Source organism: Drosophila elegans, unplaced genomic scaffold, assembly GCF_018152505.1.
Source record: "Drosophila elegans isolate 14027-0461.03 unplaced genomic scaffold, ASM1815250v1 contig_149, whole genome shotgun sequence".
Taxonomy (NCBI): Eukaryota; Metazoa; Arthropoda; class Insecta; order Diptera; family Drosophilidae; genus Drosophila; species Drosophila elegans.
In genome coordinates, this window is record NW_024545513.1 from 22,903,901 (window position 1) to 22,923,366 (window position 19,466).

Genomic DNA, 19,466 nt, shown 5'->3' on the forward strand with positions numbered 1-19,466 from the left:
TTTTTCTGCTATCACCATCACTAGCAGATCGAGCAGCCCGTTGTGAAATACGCCATTCCAAAATTATCAGCAAATCAGCGGAAATCCCGAACTGATACACCACCACCATCCAACGGAATGTCGCACTTCACCTGTTTGAACTGCGATGCCCGCTTCGCCAGCGCGGATGTGCAGCGGGATCACTACAAGACGGACTGGCACCGCTACAACCTGAAGCGCAGGGTGGCCCAGCTGCCGCCCGTGACCGCCGAGGAGTTCCAGCAGCGCGTGCTGAGCGCCCGCAGCGCCACCGATGCCGCCCTGGAGGAGCAGAACCTGAGTGTCTACTGCCAGGCCTGTCGCCGCCAATTCGGTAGCCAGAAGGCCCACGACAACCACCTGAACAGCCGCAAGCACAAGGAGCTGCTGGCCCGCTTCGAGCGGAACCAGATGACCGCCAGTGGCGGCAGTGCCAGCACCACGGCGTCCGTCTGCACGCGCAGCGTCCTGGAGCCACGCCCACATCCCGCCCTGGCCGCTGCAGCGGCTGGCAAGGGTCGACTGGCCTTCGCCGAGCGGACAGCCAAGGCGGACGATGGCGAGGAAATGGACGCGGAGTACGATGACGACGACGAGTTCGAGGATATTGAGGAGGAGGAGGTAGGAGCACTATATCTATGTCACAGAAAGCTACAACTGTTTCTTAACCTGGTTGCCTCAGTTATTAAGTATCAGAGATCCCGTTACAGAATATTTCCTCAGTGTTACGCCTCTAAAACGAAATCCTCTGTAGAGTAACTAAAGTCGGAACGTCCTAAATAGTTACCAGTAAAAGGGATAACTGTTTTCGTCTATTTCCTATTACCATTTAAATGAAAACAAGTTCCATTTACATATTATTCCATACCCAATAGGAGTAAACATTCGCTAGGAGTCTAAAAGTCTGAAAGTCTATTATCCAATATTGGTCATCCATTCCATCATTGGCTTTAGAAACATTTGCCAAGAGTCTAGAAATCTCGAGGATTCGATTTGGCATATATTTGGGGTTTTTTCCACCTAGTTTCTTTCCTTATTGGGCTTGGACACATTTTCCAATAGTATAAATGTGACTCTAAGAATACCCCAAGAATTACGTTTCAACGCAGGAAGTTAGGAATTGTACATTAATATTGTAGTCCACAGAAAAATCACAAAACAGTTACATTACTTACTATATTTCTGTTGTACTACAATACTTTTTTGCTACTAGCATTATAATATTCTCTTTAAGGTTAAACTACGAAGACCTTCAAATCGTATCAAAGTTCTAATGAATATCAATCTATTATTTTTGAAAGAAAGCATTTGGACATTATGTTTTCTGTTTCATTCAATAAATCTGTCATGTTCTATAGATTTAACGACCCTTAACAGCGTATAGTTCTGAAGTCCTTATTTTATCTGTTGATTAATAATAACCATTGATTAAATGTAACTATAAATGTACCTAATGGAGCTTTTGTTGATGCTTAACAGGTGGACTCCGATGAGTGGGACAAGATACCCGAGAACCCGCTTACAGAGCGCGACTGTCTGTTCTGTGCACACACTAGCGAGGATCTGGTGGAGAACCTAAAGCACATGTCCGTGGCGCACTCCTTCTTCATTCCGGACACCGAATACTGCACGGACATCGAGGGCCTGCTGTACTACCTGGGCGAAAAGGTGGCCAACTATTTCATCTGCCTGTTTTGCAACGATCGCGGCAAGACTTTCTACTCCCTGGATGCGGTGCGCAAGCACATGGTCGACAAGGGCCACTGTCAGATGCTGCACGAGGGCGTGGCACTGGCCGAATATGCCGAGTACTACGACTATAGCTCCAGTTACCCCGATAATGTGAGTATTGCTAAAACTATATGTTCAAGCAGGGTTTTCCCTGTGTTTTTGGTATTGTTTTTAATGTATCAGCTTGTTTGTTTCTACCCCAAAAATGTTGATTCACAACACTTTTTTGATTCCATTTTTTGTTGGTTTTAAAAAAGATTTTGCTGGCCTAAATACTGGGCCTTAAGTTATCAAAAAGAGTTCAAAATTAAATTATTTATAAAGGCAACTTTACAAAATCCAATTTCGAAGTTGAGTCTTTCGTATTTAATAACTAAAAGTTTGCTATAGAACAAAATATGTGACGGGTAAATTTGTCAACTAATTATCTTTAGTTTTAAATGTATTACCACTTACTGGTATTTATGCCATTAATGTAAAACAAAATTAAATCAGACTAATTAAAGATGCCTTAAGCTTAACGAAAAAGTTTAAAACAAACTTAGGAAGCTTAAGATCTTGGTTTCAACCATCTATTAGACTGCGTGAACACCAGTAATACAATCACTAATAGGAACTAAGTTAGCATCCAAATGACAAAATCTCTCCCAACTCTTTAACCCGCACAGAAAGAGGGCATGGACATTGATGACGAGGTGGTGCCGGATCTGCTCGACGGCGATGAGTACCAGTTGGTGCTGCCCTCCGGCGCAGTCATCGGGCATCGATCCCTGCTCCGCTATTACCGCCAGCGTCTGCGGCCGGAGCGCGCCGTGGTGCTGCAGAAGTCCGACCGCAAGCTGCACCGCGTGCTCAGCGAGTACCGGGCACTGGGATGGACGCACACCCAACAGTTGTCCGCCGCTCGCAAGGCTCGGGATATCCATCTGATGAAGCGCGTGCAGTCCAAGTGGCAGATGAAACTGGGCTGCAAGGCCAACAAGCTGCAGAAGCACTATCGCGCCCAAGTTCTGATCTAATCATTTAGCTTTCATCCCGTGTGATTGTACAAAATTAAATAAAAATAAAAATACAACTCGAGTTTTGCTTAAATTAAGCATTTGTTTTTTGCTTTCTATATTACTAGCGATTTCTCGTCGATGTAATTTTACATAATTTAAATTAACAATTAAATAAAGTATAATTTTGATTCGTTTATATAAAGTAAAGTTATGTCGTTACGGTTACAGCATAAAATTAAACATTATAATTAGACCAAAAAAAAAAAAAATAATAGGTTCTAGCATGTAAAAAAAATAAACGCTTTGCAAAATCCATCAAGTCGGGCGCCCACACACAGGATCCTGATCCCTGCCTTCATCCGGGCCGAATGAGGGGGCGTGGTCGGTGATGTGGGCGCGGCGGTGAGAGCGCGAAGTGACTAATTAGTAAAAACCGCAGGTGAATGAGTTTTTTGTGAGGGTACGGGTACATGGAGGGTCAATTTCAGCTAGTTAATGTTAATGTATATATAGTTTGTGTTTGTGTGTCTGTGGCGTGGTGGCTTAAATCGGGTGTCGTATCTCACAAGAATTGGCCCTAATCGTAGGCTTCTGCACAACAAAATGGGATCTATAAATGTATACTTTATCCAGCCTTTGTCTTGGAATTCTCACTGAAAATTAGTCATCAACTTTTTGATTTTTAAATCGTTTTAAGAATAAGATTTTAAGAAGAACTCAATTTTGGATATACATATTAATAGATTTAAGAAAAAGCACATTTAAATGTATAAAATTTCTTTTGCTTTTAAAAATTAGCCACATTTCAATGATATTAGGAATTAATCTTCGAACAAATCGTATACATGTTTAAACTTTTATAAAAATATAATCTTGGGAGTAAATTTTGAGGCTTATGTTTAGAAAAACTTTATAAAATTTAACAAAAAATCAAAATCACTTCATAAAACATTCTTTGAGAATACCCCAATTTGCTTCGGAGTTATAAGCCCCATAAACATTGATAGATTTTAGAAAAGTTTGCTCAAGTTAGAAATCTTTTGAACATTTAAAAAAGCATCTTATAATTTCATACCGAATTCAAGAGCAGGAAATAATACATTTTGTGTGAGGAAAGATTATACGTTGCTTGGGAGCTTCGCGTGACATAAGACCCACGACTTTGGACCACCTAAATGTCTGCTGCGCTGGTGATTCAGTGATTTCTTGGCTGGGCGTTGGTGGCGGTGCGATGAATAGCAGCAGAGAGCGGCAAAGGGGGGTTGAAAAAAAAAAAGTATATTAAGCGGGCAAATAACGTTCGTTTTCCTCCTCTCTTCTTCCAGTTTATGCTAATGTATAACTACAGGATTCTGTTGAACACAAACGCCCACCATGGGCGACGACGAGGAGGCATCACTGCTGCTGGCTCCGGTGGCCGAGTTGCTGCCGCCGCCGCCGCCGCCGCCGCCCACCCCCGCACTTTGTGAGATGCCCCCCTGCTGCGAGGCGGGTCCGCTGCCGATGTGCCGCCTCTGGCCAACGACGCCCACTCCCGCTGGCCCCCCTAGCCCGCCTAATCCGCCTCCTCCCCCGATGCCGTGGAGGAGGATGACGAGGATGAGGGCGGCAACGGCAGCGGCATTGGCAGTGGCATGGGCAGGGGCATGGACATGGGCAGTGGCAGCGGCAGCGGCAGTGGCGGCAATGGCAGCGGCAACTCACTCAGCGAGGCGGGCGCCGTTCCATAGAGTGTTCCGGCGGGCTGAGATGGATAGAGATAGGCGGCAGCCGAGGGCGGTACCGGATTCGGTCCGGGATTGCCGCCAATGCCACCGCCGCCGCCTCCGCCCGCCCCCTGACCACCGCCGCCCGCCGCCGAGGCGCTGATCACACTCGAGTCGGTCATCATGAGGTGCGAGGCGGCAGCCGCTGCTGCCGCCGCCGCCGCGGCCACCGAGGAAGTGGACATGTTGCCGTAGTAGGGCATCGAGCTGGGCGCATAGCTGTTCGGCGGTTGCAGCTGCAGGATCGCCGGCACTCGCATCCTACCGTGGCCATTGTTCGGCGGCGGTGGCGGCATCTGCGGCGGATCACAGTCCATGGCGTGCGGATAGCTGATGCTGTTGTGGTTGCTGCTGCTGATGTTGCTGATGTTGCTGTTGTGGTGTCCCACCACCATGTTGCCGCCGTACAGGCGATTGTGTCGCTGGTTGCTGTTGCTGCTGCTGTTGCTGCTGCCAATGTTGCTGCTGCCAATGTTGCTGTTGCCGGGACTGATGTGGTTGAGGCTGCCCAAACTGTTGCTGCTGTGATGGCTGTTGGCCAGCGAGGGCGGCGCATGGGCGGTGGGCTGCAGGCTCAAAGCGGAGAAGTTGTTCATCGCGTTGGCCGCCGCCGAATGCATTAGCAGACCTGCAAAACCAAAACAAATTTAGAAACTTTTAGATACAGTTTACACTCTTCAATAGTCTCTGACCAAAACCACATTTCAGATAGCCATCCTTGGAAAACACTAAGCTACTTTGACTTGTAACTTAATAAAATATCTGAGATTTCCGACACACCACTAACGAAAATGTAACAAAAAGCATTTTATTAATTCATCCATAATTCTTTGTCAAATGAAAATAATATTGTTATCAAAATAATATTGTAAACAAGCGGAAGGCCATAACTGCTTAGGATATTAGTTAGCTTTTAGTTTTAAGCCTTAGCTTTATATAAACAAAATCTGGAGTTTCTTGTAAATATAAAACAAAATACTAAGCTTCTTTTTTAGCAAAAGATTTCTATCTCTGAAGATTTGACCTTCGGTTGATCTATTTTTTTGAATGTTCTACATTTAACTCCTTATCAATGGTAAATTCCTAAGCAAATTTTTAAAAAGTTAAGTTAGGGATCAAAGTTCCTTAGAGTTTTCCATGGATTACAAGTAACAACCCACAATTAAAGTTTTATAGCCCACTTATTTTTTTGTTGATTATATCATAAGTTTTTATTGAAGATTTTTTTTTCACTTTTTTTTTTTAATTTTTGTCTTTCGCTTTGGTTTGCTTTAGTTTTTTTTATGAATTCCTTTTTCAGGGTTTTGCTTTGTTTTGGTAAAGTTTCCATTTCGGTTTCATCAATCGTTAATAAATTATCTCGTACTTATTTAACTTAAACCATCAGCTGTTGTATGTTTATATTATATAAATGCCACATATGTTGCATGTCCATATGTGTGTCGGTCTGTTGGTTTTTGTGTGTGTATGTGAGTGCTTTTCGTGTTTAGTTTTAAATTTGGTTTGAATTTTAGTTTTTTTGTTTATCATATTCTTGCAATACTGTTTTGTAAAAAAAAATGCATTATGGTCTCCCCGATTTTCCCTCTCTATTTTTCGCTATTGCACTTTTTTTTTTTGCTTTCGTTTCCGCTTTCGTTCCAAAATGCAACCCTGCTCGAATAACAATCGGTTATGGTATCGTTATCGTTGCAGTTATCGTTATTATTGCATATATTCTTCATCTTATGTTTTTGCTTGCGGGTGTATGTGTGTGTTTATGTATGAGGATTGGATTTTTAAACTTATTCGATTTATTACTCTCGCCTTTCGGGTTTTAGTATTTTACACAAGTTTCGTTAAGTGTCTCTCTGGTTGCTGTTAAATTCTTGTATCATGGATCATTTTCTTTCGGGGCTAACCTCTAATTTTAATTAATATTTACTTTTATATGTATTTCGTATCCGTTTGTCTGTCTGCGTTCTTGTTTGTGTCTAATAAAATTAATTGAGTTTTCCGCATAATTACTTGTAAGTGTTATATATATGTATGTTAATTTATTAAATGCTAAAGTTCATCTCTTTAGTAAGTACTGATTTAATTTGTTATGCTTGCTATACGAATTCGTTTGTTTTATTATTTATTTTTTTTTTTTTGTGGTTTTACTAATCGCATCATCCTTTATTTGTTTTTTTTTCTTCTATTTTTACATGCCTACGGTTTTATACTTTTTACAAACTATGATTTGTGTTTGGTTTTTAACTCGTATGCCGCTTATTTGCGCTCTATCGATAATTATCGCTTTGTTTATCGGTTATCGCTTATCAATCGTTCCAATTAAAACTGGTATATATCTATATATATGTATAAATATTTACCGCTGCTTTTTTCTGAGTGTTAGTTTTTTTTATTTAACAAATATGCCTGTTTTCTTTTTATTTGTAACAAGGCCCGAACTTTTTGAAGATTGCGGCAATGGAAAGGTTTTAGAGGGATAAATATTTTTGCGGTTTTTTTATCACAAAAGAAAGCGGCCATCGCTTGCCTGCTCGCTCCCCTTCTTCTCTGAGGTTCCGTTACACCAAATCCCTGTAAATTCCCAATAGAGAAAGAAAGAGAGCGAGAAAGCCACTGTTAAGTTAACCCTTTAATGCCTCTAAAGTGTTTCAGATAAGGGGTCGTAAGAACAAAAGTGGTCAATACATTTTCTGGGGGTTAATATAACTTTGAATTTTAAAACAACATTTAAATCATTTGATTTCAGTAGAATTCATTATCGATTTTTGTGTTACCAAGTTAGCTCTCAAGACTATTTTACTGCATACAATTTAAAAACAAAAATTAAAAGCCACTTTATAACTTGCTGTTACCACACTTTATCCGAAGGCATTATAAAGTTTTAGATTAAGGAAACAAAAAAAAAATGGATGTGTTTCTATGTTACAACTGGTTTTTTTCCCATTAAGTTCACTTTTTATTACTTGACTTTTGTTTATGTATCTTGTTTTACCAAACGACATCATTTCTTTACCACTTTTTTGCTTGTGAATTTTGTTTCGTTTTTACATATCTACGATTTTTGTTTTTGTGTTATACTTTTTACAAACTATGATTTGTGTTTCGTATTTCGCATATTTCACTGAGATCCATTATCGCTTTTCCAAATGTTTAATTATCGTTTTTCGCTCTAATTTCTTTTCGAAATGTATACAGCAGAGCAGGTCGTTTATTTCGACAGGAGAAACTCTGAGAAATCCATAGAAATTTGAATGTTTGGATTACGATTCCTTATGTTTATTAAAATGTATCTTTGTAAGTGCTTTGAACCAATGGGAGTACCACGAAAATGTGTAATGATTTAAAGTACCTTCTTAAAAAAGATATTTAGTGAATTTAAATTTGAATGAATAAACTTACAAATAAGCAAATAATAAATTCCAAAGTTTTTAGAGGTAACTTATCGCTGTCTGACACATTTAGAATTCTTAGGAGGCGATTTAATAATATCACTAATTATTTTCGTGAAACCCTGGTCTTTTTTATAAAATTATAAATGGCAAAAACAAATTTCTTGTGAGGTGTCTGTAAGTATTTTGTAAAACATAACACCTTTGACATATACAAGAAGAATTCTTAAATATACCTTTAGAACAGTGGTCGGCACTAGAGCTGAGTTGCTCATGAATGAGTGAACTTAAAAGAGTGAGTGAACTGAACATGTTTACAATTATTCGTCTTTTTTTGCTCACTTGTTCAGTGGTTCAGTTTTCCTCACTTTAACATTTTTAACATTTCTAGAAAGTTTTTTTTTCCCGTCTTTAAGGGGCCAGAAGCGGCACTATTTTTTAAAATACATATGTATTCCTACGAGATTCCCCGCAGCTCGCTGTTTTCTCTCAGTGTGATTTAACTGGTATTTCCGTTTTACTTATGCATATGTATATAAAGTTGTATGTATATGTATGGCAGTCATTAAGAAAGTCGTTAAGGATTCCTCTTACAACATATGTATCCTCTCTTATGTATTCGCAAACTCTTCGTACATTTTTATGAACCTAAATGCTTAGACTTAATTAATTCTTTATTCTCGACTTAGTTTAAGTTGCAAACACTTTAAACACTTAACACACGATTGCATTTTCAACCGAGCGTTTAAAATGCGTGAGCATATTACAAATTACATATTATATTCTAACAAAAAAAAAAGAACATGGTTTTTGGAATTTAAGGAAGGCGCCACATTATTCTTATAGGAAAAAAAAAAACATATCTTTTTTTTGTTTGTTTTTGAGTGACTATATAGGGGGGGCAGAGACAGGGAGAGGGAGAGGGACAGGGAGAAAGTCGTGAAAGAGACAGACCGTGAGTGTGTGTGACAGAGAGGCATGACTATTTACAAAACGCCGGAGCTGTTAGATAATGGATAATGTAACATGGCCAGCGGATAACCGGGCTGCTAATGTGGATGTGGCTCGCACGTCGTGTATTGCTGGTTACTGCTGTGGTATCCTTGAAGTTGCAACAACTGCAATCGATGTTGCTGCTGCTACTGCTGTTGCGGATGTTGCTGTTGTTGCTGCTGCTGCTACTGCTGCTGCTGCTGCTGATGTTGCGGATGTTGCTGCTGCTGTTGCCGGTCATCGGCGATCATCTGCGGCCGCCATTCAAATTCAGCAATGCATTATATTTCAATTATATTTTTGTTCGCGATCGAGCAGTTCGAATAGAAAAAGAAAGGAATTGATCTTTATATTTGGGAGCACAATCGATTTACGCTCTTGCATTGCTACTTATCACAAACTTTCGCTTCGTACAACTAATTAAGCGCCGAACTAAAGATAAAACGAAACACTTCTTACATGTACGGGTGACTAGAGCAACTAAATGGTAATCAAGTATCAACTAAAAACGTAAAATGCCTAATGCAAACACAATATGTCTTAAGTACAATTTTGATCACAGCTAATAACTAAATGGCACACACACAAAACACACACGAATTTCAACAAGCGAAGACTGCGAAAGTGTTAACACAGCACAGTCTCCCACTCGTTGCAAACTACAACATATATGTAACTCGGAGCTTTTGCCTCAAATCAGCATTAGCTCTCGAAAAAATTATAATCATAATCAACAAACACAAAATTCTATGGGACAGCAGCTACAAGCTTGGGCGGCTTTATCGGTTTTACGGCCCAGATTCTTGGATGCCCAACGTAATATATGGCCTATTCTCAATTTTCCCAGTGAATGTAAACTGTCTATCATTCTCTAAAATTGATTATCCCGTGTAATAGCTACTTTTCATTATTCTAAATGTGGTATTTACATTAAATAGTTAGAGGTTTGTAATTGAATTGTATAAATTTTAGGAAATGTGATAACTTTTTTCTAAGTTCAATGTGTACTCACTTGGCTAAAGGTTAAAAAAAAGTATACCACTAAAGTCTCGAATAAGAACAGTGCTTAGCTTCAACATTTTGTTATTCATTAGCGTTACAAAGTACTAGACTGTTTAATATTTCTTTTATTTAACACTAAGAGAAAACAAAAAAGTATATCGGATTTTTGCTAGAAAGTCAATTGAAGAACCTATGATTTTGCATATTTCGTCCGCCTTAAATGGCGGTGAAAGTCTCTTTAGTTTAATCCTTGATATTCTTCTACCTTAGTTTCCTCTCAATTCGAACCAAAAATAGACCACAGATTACGGGAAGCATCTTCGATTTAAACCCTTCTGTTTGAGTGCCATAAAATCGAGCCGCTTGCCAAGCTTTGGGGAATTGTTTCTAGGTGGGCTCCACTACTACTCACCATGACACTGGGCATCCGACGCACCGCCAGGACCCGCGAGTGGTGGCAGCGGCAGGGGCAACGCCAGGGGCAGGGGCAGGGGCAATGGCATCGCCTGCTGCTGCTGCTGCGCCGCAGATGAGCCTGCGCCGACGCTCGATCCCGAACCGGATGAGCCCGTGGCCGTGGCCGCTGCTGTCGCCGCCGTCGGAGCCGCTGCACTGGATGAGGAGACCGCTCCGCTACTGCTGCCGCCCGTTCCGAGGCCACCGACGCCACCGCCGCCTCCGCCTCCTCCGCCACTTGATCCGCCACCTGCGCCGCTGGATCCAGAGCCACCGGCACCAGCGTTCGCAGTGGCACCCGCACCGCTCGTATTGGTCGCCTCGTCGGCCGTGCGCTTGAAGAAGTTGTGCTGCAGGGCATAGTAGGGCGTGACCCGGGTCTTGGGGTCAAAGTCCAGCATGCGCAGGATCAGATCCTTGAACTTGAGATAGTCGGAGACGGAGTGACCGGGCTCATCCAGACGCCTGCCCCCTGGTCCGCCTGTCTCCACGCCCAGTATGTCGTGAAGTTTGCGCGATCCCGGCGGCTTGTACTTCCTTCCATTCTGATTCTTCTTCAGCACATAGGAGCCATCGGCCACGATCTTGTCGAAGAACTTGCGGGTCTTGTGCGCCTGATCGAGCAGATACTTGGGCGGCATGCCCAGCACCTCGACGATCTTGTTCATCTGGTCAACCTCGTTGCAGCCGGAGAAGAGCGGCTCGCCGGTGTGCATCTCCACCAGGATGCAGCCCAGCGACCACATGTCGATGGCCAGATCATACTGGATGCCCAGCAGCACCTCCGGCGAGCGGTAGAAGCGCGACTGTATATAGTGGTAGATCTAAATGGGGGATGGGGGATGGGGGATGGGGGATGGTATCAGTATCATTTATAATTTAATAGGATTGGACATGGACATGGACAAACACTTACCCGCTGTCCCAGCTGGCAGGAGCTGCCAAAGTCAACGATCTTGATCGCCGAGCGCTTCGGGTTGCACAGCAGGATGTTCTCGGGCTTCAAATCACAGTGAATTATGTTCAGTTCGGGGGTGCTGAGGAAGAGCAGTGCCGTGCAGAGCTGCTGGGCGAACTTGCGCGTGAGGTTCAGGGAAACGCCCCGGAAGTTGGTGTTCCGCAGCAGGTCGTACAGGTTGTATGAGAGCAGCTCGAACACCAGGCACAGGTGGTTGCGCCACATGAAGTGCCGCTTGAGCTTAACTGTGGATCGAAAAGATGGCGGTGCAATGGATTTAATATTGCATTCGTATTCCTTTTCCAAGTGATCAACTTTCTTTCAAATATTTTGCTGAGCTTAACTTTTCAAATGAAATTTTTGTTTCCTGGGGTTTTTGATTTAAGTGAGTGAGTATAAGACTTGATAACTCACACTCACTTGAATCAAAATTAACAAGAAAATATTCATAGCTTTTTTGATTTAGATGAGTATCAGATTTAAAGATAAAACGTTACAAAATATATGATTTGAATAATATTATTAATTAATTTTCTTTAAAAAGGGACTTTTTTGGTTGCTTTTACAGCACTTAAAATGTTGTTTAACTCAGCCAAGATAAGAATACTTTTGTAAAACGTTGATACGTAAATGTATCAGAAACTTTTTGCAAGTTTGAAAGTTGTAACTTAAGGAAAAGAATTCAGCATCATTTACGTACCGATGTAGTATTTATTTTCGGCATCCGCCCGGTTCATCATCTCAAGCAGCTTGACCTCAATCTGTGCCTGGTTTAGGAACGGTTTCTTATTCTTAATTATCTTGATCGCCACGTGGCACTGTTCCTCGTGGTCGTAGGCCTTCACCACCTGACCAAAACTGCCCTTGCCTGTGGGATCGAAGCGACATTTCAATAGGTCAACACATAAATAGGAAAATATTTGATTGCCACTCACCGATCAGCGAGTCGATTTCATAGCGATCCAAAAACTTTTCGCCATTCTTGATTATATAGTCGTGATTATCGTCGTCATAACCGTCGTTATACAGTTTTCGCTCCTTTTTGTTGGACGAATCGTCGTCGCCTTGCGTCTGCTGGGCACGACGTTTCTTTTTCGCATAGTAAACCTGGAGTTCAAAAAATAATAAACATTAGTTCTTGACAATTAATCAGAGGAAAGCGTTATATACTTTTTTTTTTCAAAATAGAAAACTATCTTTTGGTTTGGACAAATTTATAGCACATTTATAGCACATTCTTCAATTTAAAATTAACTAAATACACATTTTATTCAAAAGAAAATCCATCGTAAGTAATCAAAATATTTTCTTTGTGAAACACTATGTTTATTATTTAGCTAATAATATATAAATATATTTGATTTTTGTAAGATAGCTGCAGGGATTAACGCCACCTGGCGTCGAGTAGCGTGGCTTGAAAGCCATAACGCCCCCTGCTTGTGATAAGCGTAACTACACTCAAAAAATCGATCGATGTCAATCGATAGTTACCAAAAATGCCTAAACTATATTTTTAATTTCAAATCTTCTTGAAACGTTACAAAAAAAAAAATTGAAAATGCTACAAACTGAGGGAGTTAATGTTAATTGAATTTTATTGGCCAGCTGGAAGTTATCCCGTTACTTCCACTTCATCAACGACAAATGTAAACACAAAATGGGGAAAGTGGAAAAATTCCGAAAATGAGAGACAAAACCGGCAAATAAAAAAAAAAAATAATGAAAGAGGGCGACGCCAAACCGAAAACAAAGCAGAGTAATATGAGATGAAATTTTCTCTCTTTCGGTGCTCTCTCCAGCTCTCTTTCATTCTCACGCTCCCTTTTACTTAAGGGGGGGAAAAGGTGGCAGCTTGGCGAAAAAAGTTGTTGCTAACGCGGCAAGCTGACGGTGGAGCAAGCGAGATAGGGCCACAGTGGGAGAGATAAAAATATAAAGAAGCAGAGAGAGAGAGAGAGATAGAGAGAGAGGAAGAGCCCCACTCTCTTAAATCGAAAACTGTAGCATACAAAACGGCAGCGAAAAGGCATTTGCAATATTACGGCATCTCTAACGGCACAAAATGCCAACTGCATATGTAACAGTAACGTCTGTCAAAAACACTCCAGCCTGCTCTAGAGCACCTGTCAAATTCAAATACCTGCAACCAACCGCAACGCCAGCTGTCAATCGGTTGACTGCAAAGCTCTTATTTACCAACATCAATATGTTTGACTTGCAAGCGTGATTGTTAATATTTCAATATTGTTTTTGACTTTGCGTTATGGGTTTTCTTGGAAAGGTTAATGTAATTTTAAATTTGGTGGAATTCTGATTGTCAATAAAAGAAAAAAACAAATAAAACGACGTATTTAAAACAAGATATATAATATAAACATTTCTATATGTTCTCCTTTAAAAAATCAGGACCATCCCTCTACAACATGTTTTGTGTCTAAACTTTCAAGTGGAATTTTGTGTAACATACATACATACATCGAAATCTTATTGATTCAGTCAAAAACTTGCGTGCAACTCGAATTCCTTCGAGCAGCCTGAAATATTAACATTATAATGGGGCATAGGACAATCACCCCGCCCCCGCAAGGCGAATAATCACCGATTTAGGTCGGCGGCATTTCGTCATAACGTCATTTGACAGTTTTCATAAGAGCCATTTAGAACTTGGCAGGAAAACCGAGACAGTTGCGTGTGGCTGGCTTTCTCTGCTTATTTATCCTCTTGCTATTTTCTGACTGTTGTCAACCGAGGCGGCAGACGACGTCAATCGAAGTCAACTGCGAACGGGCGAGGGTGGTGTGGGTGGTGTGGGATTGGGAATTGACCCCCTCAAGCGGGTCAAGGACAAACGTATCTTTAGCTCAGCTCAACGCCACAAATATCCGCTGTCAGCAGATAGTCAGACAACCACAAGACAAAAAAACCACCGACAAAATTCCGATCGTCATAAGAGCGTGACAAAATAAAAAAAAAAATACGGGATAGATGCCAAGGTTTCTTGCTCATAGAAAAACATTAGTGTTTGTCCGTTTACAAGTTCAATTTGTATTTAAATTATTAAGTTATCATTGTTATACAAAAAAAAAAAAAGTCTATGATTTTACCAGTATTATATGTTTAATAATTACTAAATTTTTTTTAAAGAATATTACAAAGATTAATATCACATTTAAGAAGACGATAATAACCATTTTGATGATAGGCTTGGATTAAAAAAAATACTTGACAAAACGGAGTATTTATGAGCTTTATGACTTAATTATTAATATTTTTGGTTGTGAGGGTGCTTTGGTTAAAGGTTTTTTTGGGGCTCACACTCACCTCGTTGATGTGCTTGTAGGTCTTTATCAGATCGACGCTCAGCTTGCGCAAAGGTCCCAAAGCGGGATCCCGAAAGTGGGTGGGAATGCGGGCCTGCATGGCGCGCACCTCCGACGAAGACGAGGGACTAGAGTGCTGCGAAATCAAATAGAAAATTTTAGAATTAATATTAACTAAAAATATTTACGTAAAGGTTAACTGGTACAGTGGCTGCTGGTTTACAATTCCTAAACAAGATCTATTTATATATTATATTATAATTTATATATATTATTTTATGAAAAGGTAGGTTGTTAGGTGTTGAAGGTTCTCCATTGTTTGAAAATGATGTTAGACTTAAAAACAATTTAAGCTTTTTAAGGGTTCGAACATTCCTTTTATTTTGATTTAATACATTAACTTTAATTTTGTTTGTAATAAACCAAAAAATTCTTTGTTAAGCCTCACAAATTATGAATCATTTATGTCATGAGTCATAATTGCCTCACTTGCTTAAGGTAAAACCAGTTGTATGTAGGTAAGCCTTTCTTTTATATTTTCCACTTACTTTAATGTGGGTATTAACCTTTCTAATTGCAACTCATAATTTAACTGGAGCATGGGAAAAGTTCTCTGAAAGAGCGTTTATAACTTTAGCACGGTTTGCCCTTCTAAATTTCTGGACTAACACAAAACGTATTTACTCTTTCTAAACTTATTCGTTTTTTTTTTATACATTTCATAATAATAATATTATTCCATGAGGTTATTCATTTTTAAATATTATGGAAATTAATTTATGTTAAATAGCAAACAACTGAATAAGCATACTTCAACTCTTTCTTTTAGTTTTTGAAGTACTCTTTTGTAAAATGATTTGAGATCTTGTTTTGGGAATACTTATTTGATATAGTCCTCGTGTTTACTCACATGGTGCATGACATCCCGGTGCGTGGCAGGCAGATCCTCTTCGACGACGATGCGACCGTATAGGGGGGCGTGGCGCTGTCTTCCACCCCCGCTCCCGCTGCCCTGGGCTGCGTCGACGGCAACGCTGCCTCCGCTGGACACATAAGCGGATACTAGAGCGAATGAGAGGAAAGATATTAATCAGACATCGGCTGAATATTATACACATGTCTTTGCTGTATTTCTGTATTTGTTTGTTGCTTTGCTTTTCGTGCTGGTTCATTGACCGGATCGCTCGGACACCGCTCTTCTGCAGAATGCACCTGTTTTCTCGCACACCTGACTACGTCAGCGTCGAGAGTTGCCAAAACGATGGTAAACGCAAAAGGGGAGGGATGAGATGATATGATATGCACTGGGGTTAAAACAATACAAGTTCCCAATATTTGCAACTTATACTCCTTGGATAACTGAATCAACCTTTACTATATAAATTAAACTTTTAAAATATATACATTTTAAATTTCCCGTTTAAGTGTACAAAAAAAAAAAACAAATAAGAAACAAGTCAATCAAATAAATGTTTTTATGAACGTTATCACAATATACAAATCTGAAATAGATTTACAAGTAACTTAGTAAAAATTATTCTTGAAAAAAAGTTTCGAGTGATGTAAGTCAAATTGAGATTTATAAAAGCTATTTAAGATTGTGAACAAGTCAACGTACGTTAAGTTTAATCATACCTACTATTATAATTTGATTGAAGATTAGATTATATTCTTAACTTTCTTTTTTAAGAACAATATTCTCATTATTATTCTTTTTCCTCTGTGCAGAGGCAGTCAGTAGAAGAAGAGAAGTCGCCATAGAAGATAGAAGCTTTACCTTAAATTTAGAACCAGACGGAACTAAAATTATTACACAATATGCAGGCGCACATACATAATTCTGCCGTTTCTTGCTTCTATTTTACAAAGTTTCTGTGACCATTTCACTTGCTCACTTTTTGTTTTGCTTTTAGCTTGGCTTGTGCAATAAAAATAGCACCAAACGTTATAAACAAGACACCGAAAAACACGGCAAAGGGGTTGAGGAGGGTAACAGAAAAACCTGCAAGACCCAGCAGTTGCGTTTAATGTTAAATGATATCCTAATTCATCATATTTTTATTAACAGAAACCTGATTTGTATAAGCATTACAATTTTAAAGATTAGGGCACAAAAAAAATTATTCAAAAGGAAAATACACTAAATTAGAAAGGAAATAAAAGTGACAAAAATGTAACTTTAGTTTTATATTTAATATTGGCAAGAAAGTAATTCATTTTTTGAGAAAGGTAATATTTAAAAAGAAATGACAAATAAACATATAAATGTCATTGTGTTTTGTGTGTATATATGTATAATATTGAACACTACACCCCCGGTGAAAATTATTGAGACTTTATAAACATTGTCTATAAACCTGTTTAATTGATTTTATAGTTTGTTTTTTGAATTGTGGCAATTGCTTTGTTTATAAACATAGACGTCATACTAAGAAAAGATTTAAAAACAAATTTTAATCAGTTGACATAAACGTGACACTCAAATAAGGTTTTAGAGCCTTAAACCTCAAATGCATCTTTCTAGTTATTAACAACCCATATAGAAGAAAAACTTTCAGCTTACAAGCAAAAGGCAGTGGTCGTTCTACTTCATTCCCCGATGATCCCTGAACCACCAACAGATTGCCATCGACACGATCCACATCCACATCCACATCCACTGTGTTCCAAACACTTTTGGGCTGGAATTTTGAGATGATTTGATGGCCATCGCCATCGCCATCGCCATCACCGTCCGCCTCCTGATTGCCATTTGTTGGCCAATTTTTGACACGATGCTGGCAGCCAATTTGCGCCAAATAATTGATGTAATGAGGCGGATGATGGTGGTTGTGATGGCTGTGATGATGGTGGTTCAAGCTGTCACTGCCACTGCTACTATAACTTCCACCAGGTGGACCGACGACGAATGGCGCCCAATTGTTGGTGGCCTTGTCAACCGCATCGCCGCCGTTCGTTGACTGCCAATAAAGCAAAGCCGCCGACATATCTCGTCTTTTTGTCACTTTTACTCGCACTCGCACTCGCACTCGGACTCGCACTTCCTGCTTCCTCTTTGAGTTTATCTATATTTTATATTTCCCTTGTTTGTTTGTATTATATGAATTCATTAATTGACTGTGCTATAGATCCATTTCCCTGGCTTTGAAAGCGCGATCTGTGTCGCGTGAAAATTCAGCGCAAACTGACGCAGTTTTTTTTCCCTAGCCCCAAAGTTTTGCCACTCGTCGTTTTGTCGTCTGTTTTATTTATACGGAACACTGTTTTCTGTTGCTGGTTCTGGCTGCTTTTTTTTTGTTTTGCATTTTTTTTTTTTTGCTGCATTTCTGCGGATCACACGAACGAACGAGCGATAGCGATTGCAATGATCATCACGATCTCGAGGTGATAATGATAATGAAGATGTAGGGGATGCCCGGCGATATGGCATCGAAATTAGTTTTGCTCACAACAGAGTTTTTTTCAGTGTTGCACAATCTTAGTTGAGGGCCAAATACTTGGTAGAACTTAAACAATCCCAACGAAAATAAATTAAATTCTGATAATAGCCACAATCTATTGCCAACACTTTTAGTTTAAACGTCTCTTTTTTAGTGTTGAGAAACGGTGTTGGTTTAGTAATTCAAGTATACGAGAAAGAAATCACCGGAAGACTTTGACCACGGTCTTACTTCCCGATTAATTGCTGATCGTAAACAAATAATTCATTCTATTCCTGTTGCCTTATGGGTTTTCCGGCAGTTTTCGTTGGTCAAGAGAGCACATCTGGGTTTTTGTTTCTTATCGCTGCTGTTTTTGGAAGTAAAAGGGGAGTTTCGCTGTTTATAGATAATGGAATTTCAATAATGGCATGTTGCGAAGTGAAGTGGGTTGCGGGTGGGAAAGTGTTCGCACTTGTCTCGTGCGGGTAGAGATACAGATAAATTCATTTCTTTGTTTCGGCTTTTGCGTCGTCGTCAAGTCAGGGAAATCAAAACAAAACAAAGCAAACGAAATGTGAAATTAAAATAAAATGTAATTAACCCCAGCTAAAAAGTGTGTGCATAATACAGTGCGTTACAAAATTGTATAACTGATTGAGTTCATGTAATAAGATGTAATGTATAAAACAATACATAACATAGCGTACCAAAAAATTTCAATTATATTATGTGTATGGGGGGTAATAAATAAACTACAGGCAAAACAATAAATAAAGTATATTTTTTTTGTATTTAGTTGTTGTTTTTCATTATTTTATGATTTTTCATGCATTTTGTTTTTGCTTTCTTGGCCAAGGGTGTACCCACCAAAAATATATCAAGAGTATAATTAACATTAAATAATTTTTACTTTACTATGTAATTCATTTGATAGTATTTTGTTATTTCTTTTCTGACGTATTAAACAGTAACGTTTCATATTAAAATTGTAATACAAATATTTTCATATTCGTTATGTATTTTGTTATCGTTTCTTCAGGCCAATTTAATAGTAAAATTATATTTTACAAATTGTTAAAAAATATTTTAATAAGTGTTAAGCTCACAAGTGGCATTCGTCCCAGCTTGCAAACTCGTGGTTCAGCGGGTAAGACGCTTGACCAGAAATCTGAGCAACGCAAGTTCGAATCTTAAGACGGGATGTTATTTTTGTCCTTTTTTTTTGTATTAGACTTAACTGAAAGAATGATTCTTTACATCGTGGTAAACGTGCATGGAAATTTGGGGCATATATTTTAATTGTCTACGCTTTGCTTAACATGTCTGGTCATGAAACAGTCACTAATTTAGAGACAAGCAAATATAGGGCGGGACCAGTGCTCGTTTCACAAACTATAATATTTATGGTTGTAG

The 19,466-nt window shown here is 39.5% G+C and overlaps 2 protein-coding genes across 2 annotated transcripts; one reads left to right on the forward strand and one right to left on the reverse strand.

The window, feature by feature from the left end:
* On the forward strand, positions 1–2,829 carry LOC108135415 (zinc finger protein 622). Its single transcript, XM_017256124.2, has 3 exons — positions 1–639; positions 1,498–1,860; positions 2,418–2,829. The coding sequence occupies exons 1-3, from the start codon at positions 118–120 to the stop codon at positions 2,766–2,768; spliced, it is 1,236 nt and encodes a 411-aa protein (XP_017111613.1). The 5' UTR covers positions 1–117; the 3' UTR covers positions 2,769–2,829.
* Position 2,830: 1 nt separating this feature from the next.
* On the reverse strand, positions 2,831–17,853 carry LOC108135414 (serine/threonine-protein kinase minibrain). Its single transcript, XM_017256123.2, is given in 9 exon segments — positions 2,831–4,312; positions 4,315–5,144; positions 10,310–11,177; positions 11,270–11,556; positions 12,012–12,179; positions 12,247–12,418; positions 14,633–14,767; positions 15,542–15,693; positions 17,195–17,853. Coding segments are annotated over 9 exon segments (3,267 nt in total). The 5' UTR covers positions 17,619–17,853; the 3' UTR covers positions 2,831–4,081.
* Between the last annotated feature and the right edge of the window lie 1,613 nt (positions 17,854–19,466).

Coding starts and splice junctions, on each gene's coding strand:
- LOC108135415 (XM_017256124.2), top strand. CDS start 118: ATGTCGCACTTCACCTGTTTGAACTGCGATGCCCGCTTCGCCAGCGCG. Junction 640..1,497: donor AGGATATTGAGGAGGAGGAG/GTAGGAGCACTA, acceptor GATGCTTAACAG/GTGGACTCCGATGAGTGGGA. Junction 1,861..2,417: donor GCTCCAGTTACCCCGATAAT/GTGAGTATTGCT, acceptor TAACCCGCACAG/AAAGAGGGCATGGACATTGA.